Source organism: Silene latifolia, chromosome 9 (genome assembly GCF_048544455.1).
Source record: "Silene latifolia isolate original U9 population chromosome 9, ASM4854445v1, whole genome shotgun sequence".
Classification (NCBI taxonomy): Eukaryota; Viridiplantae; Streptophyta; class Magnoliopsida; order Caryophyllales; family Caryophyllaceae; genus Silene; species Silene latifolia.
This window is the reverse complement of record NC_133534.1, coordinates 213,309,545-213,312,187: the sequence shown is the minus strand read 5'-3', so window position 1 is coordinate 213,312,187 and position 2,643 is coordinate 213,309,545. Positions and strand designations below refer to the sequence as shown.

The following is a 2,643-nucleotide window of genomic DNA, read 5'->3' as shown; positions in this document are numbered from 1 at the left end:
TGTTTTTCTTTCGTTTTACGCAATTTATTTAGGTTATGAATCTTTTTTATTGTCTTACTATAGTCCGGATTGCTTGTAACAGGATTCATGGGAGACTTTTGGCGAGAATTCAATTGATTACAACCCGTTGTCGCATTCGAGAATGGGTTTGCTTTAGTTAAAGCAAATAACAGAGCTAAAAACAGAAAAAAGAACGGGTTGTTGACAAGTTATTTTCGATGTAAAAGACATGGGTTACCAAAACGATCGGATGATCTTGAAAAGCCAAGGAGGTCGCAGAAGTGTTCATGCAAGTTTCGTATTCGTGCCGTTCAAAATTTCGTGTCTAAAAATGATCAAGCGACGATAGTGTGGAACATTGTAACCTACGAGGGTGGTGGACTACAAAACCACAACGTAGCAGTTTATAAGGACGGGGATCGACACTTTGCGGGATTGGATGCGGAAGAGAAGGCATATGTTAGGCAACAAACTATGGCAGGGGTTCTACCGAGGGATATTAAAAATGCTCTTGATTTGAAAACCCCAGAAACACCTCAATCGTCAAGCACCCAGCTATATAATGAAACAAGGAAAATTAGGAAAGAAGTTAGGGGTGAAAGAAACACCACTCAGCAAATGTTGGCTCTAGCAGTAGAAGCGAAATACGTCCATTGGCACGAGATTAATTCTGAGACAAAAGAGTTGACTCACATTTTCATGGCACATCCTGATTCCGTGAAGTTGTTCCGGGCTTATCCTTACGTGGTTATCATGGATTCGACGTATAAAATCAACACTTTCAAGAATCCACTCATTGAGATGGTTGGTGTCACACCCACCAGATCGTCCTTCTTAATTGCATGTTCGATGATTCCTACCGAGTCTGAGGAGAATTACAAGTGGTTATTGAAGAAGTTAGCCGACATTTTAGATGTCACGGGAGCGTCCCCTTATGTTTTTATCACCGACCGTGAATTGGGTTTGATCAACGCTCTTGGAGTAGTATTTCCCGGGGTTGATCATTTGTTTTGTCGATGGCACGTGAACAAAGCCATCAATGGTAAAGCCTTGGAATTATACCGTACTGAGATTACGAAGTCATATATCATCACAAATCTAGAAGACGGATGGAATAAGGTGATTAATGCACTTATCGAGGAAGCGTTTCAGCATGCTTGGGTGTGTTTCAGTCGTAAGTGGAGACGTATGTCAGATTATATACAGAGAGCTTGGGGTGAACACGCAAAGAAGTTTGTTTTATACTATACAAACGAGGTCTTCCATCTTGGTAACACGGCAACTTCCCGTGTTGAGTCAGCACATTCTCTATTGAAGGCTTGGTTAAAATCTAGTCATCTCATACTTGATGCCATGTGGCCCCATATCCACGGCATGCTAGAAGGTCAACACTCCAAGATTAAGAAATAACTCGAAGATGCAATGGGTAAACCAAGGATAACATCCCGTACTTTCTCCTTATTGCAAGGGAACGTGTCTACTAAGGCCATAGAGTTAATGGAGAATGAACTTTTGAGAGGCCTTGGATTGAAAATCGGGTTAGAGGATGGATGCCGACACGTGATACGAACGACTTATGGATTACCTTGTGCATGCAATTTGGTATCTTTGCACAAAAGAGGTAGGAGGGTTCATCTCGAGGATATTCATGTCTTTTGGAAGACATTGGTGTTTGATATTCCTCAACAAATGCCGAAAAATGATGGTGATTTATTTGAGGAATTGGTTGACAGTGTGAGACACGGTGACCTGGTTAAACTAAGGGCAGTCATAGACTTGTTGCGTGATTTCTCCCACCCGTAGGACCAAGAGATTTTACCAACCCCTATTAATGAGCAACCTAAAGGCCGTCCGAGAGGTTCTACAACTAGAAACAAGTCGGGTTTCGAGCATGCAGAAAGGAAGTTTGGGATACCAAGTACTCACGGTTCAACAAATGCAGATCAATCACAACAAAGACTTGGTGATTTCGAATCAGGACCTCCTGGTGGTCCTTTGGGAAGGAACTTTACCATTGGCCTTATATCATCATGGGTCAAATGGTGGGGTGTTCCTGAGATTCTTTGGGGCCACTTCAATGGTTGGGTGGATGTTGGAGAAGACGGTCATTGTGGGTTCCGGGTAGTATCTCACGCCCAACGGGGCCAAGAGATAGATTATATAGTTATGCGGGAATGGTGTGCGAGGGAGATGATGAGAGACGATATATATATAGAGTTGTTCGGAATTTATCGATCACCGACCACCGGTATGACAGGGTTTGAGGATGCACTTTGACGAGTTGATTTTTTTGAGCAGATTAGTTGTGGGCCGGCTTACTGGATGTGTAGTGACAATTTGCTGGTCTTTGCAACGCTTTTCAACTTGACTGTAACACCCCCTAAATTTGAAGACCTTTATTATATTTTAAAAGTAATATTTTAATCTATTTTAATTTTAAAATATAATAAAGGTCTTCAAATTTACGGGGTGTTACATTGACGATATGTGTGATTAGTCATATATGAGGGAAGATGGGAAGAATGTTTGGGACGGAAGTTGCAACACTATCATGCCTTTGAAGACTCGAATGGAAGGCCGACTACCGTATGGTATTTTGTGGATTGTCCTACACCATAGCCATTGGATGCGGTTGCATTATAA

The 2,643-nt window shown here is 41.9% G+C and overlaps 1 protein-coding gene across 1 annotated transcript; it reads left to right on the top strand.

Annotated features, from left to right (window-relative positions):
- Positions 1–474: 474 nt before the first annotated feature.
- On the top strand, positions 475–1,410 carry LOC141602198 (protein FAR1-RELATED SEQUENCE 5-like). The gene has a single exon (XM_074422505.1). The coding sequence runs from the start codon at positions 475–477 to the stop codon at positions 1,408–1,410; it is 936 nt and encodes a 311-aa protein (XP_074278606.1).
- The last annotated feature ends 1,233 nt before the right edge of the window (positions 1,411–2,643 follow it).

Coding starts and splice junctions, on each gene's coding strand:
- LOC141602198 (XM_074422505.1), top strand. CDS start 475: ATGGCAGGGGTTCTACCGAGGGATATTAAAAATGCTCTTGATTTGAAA.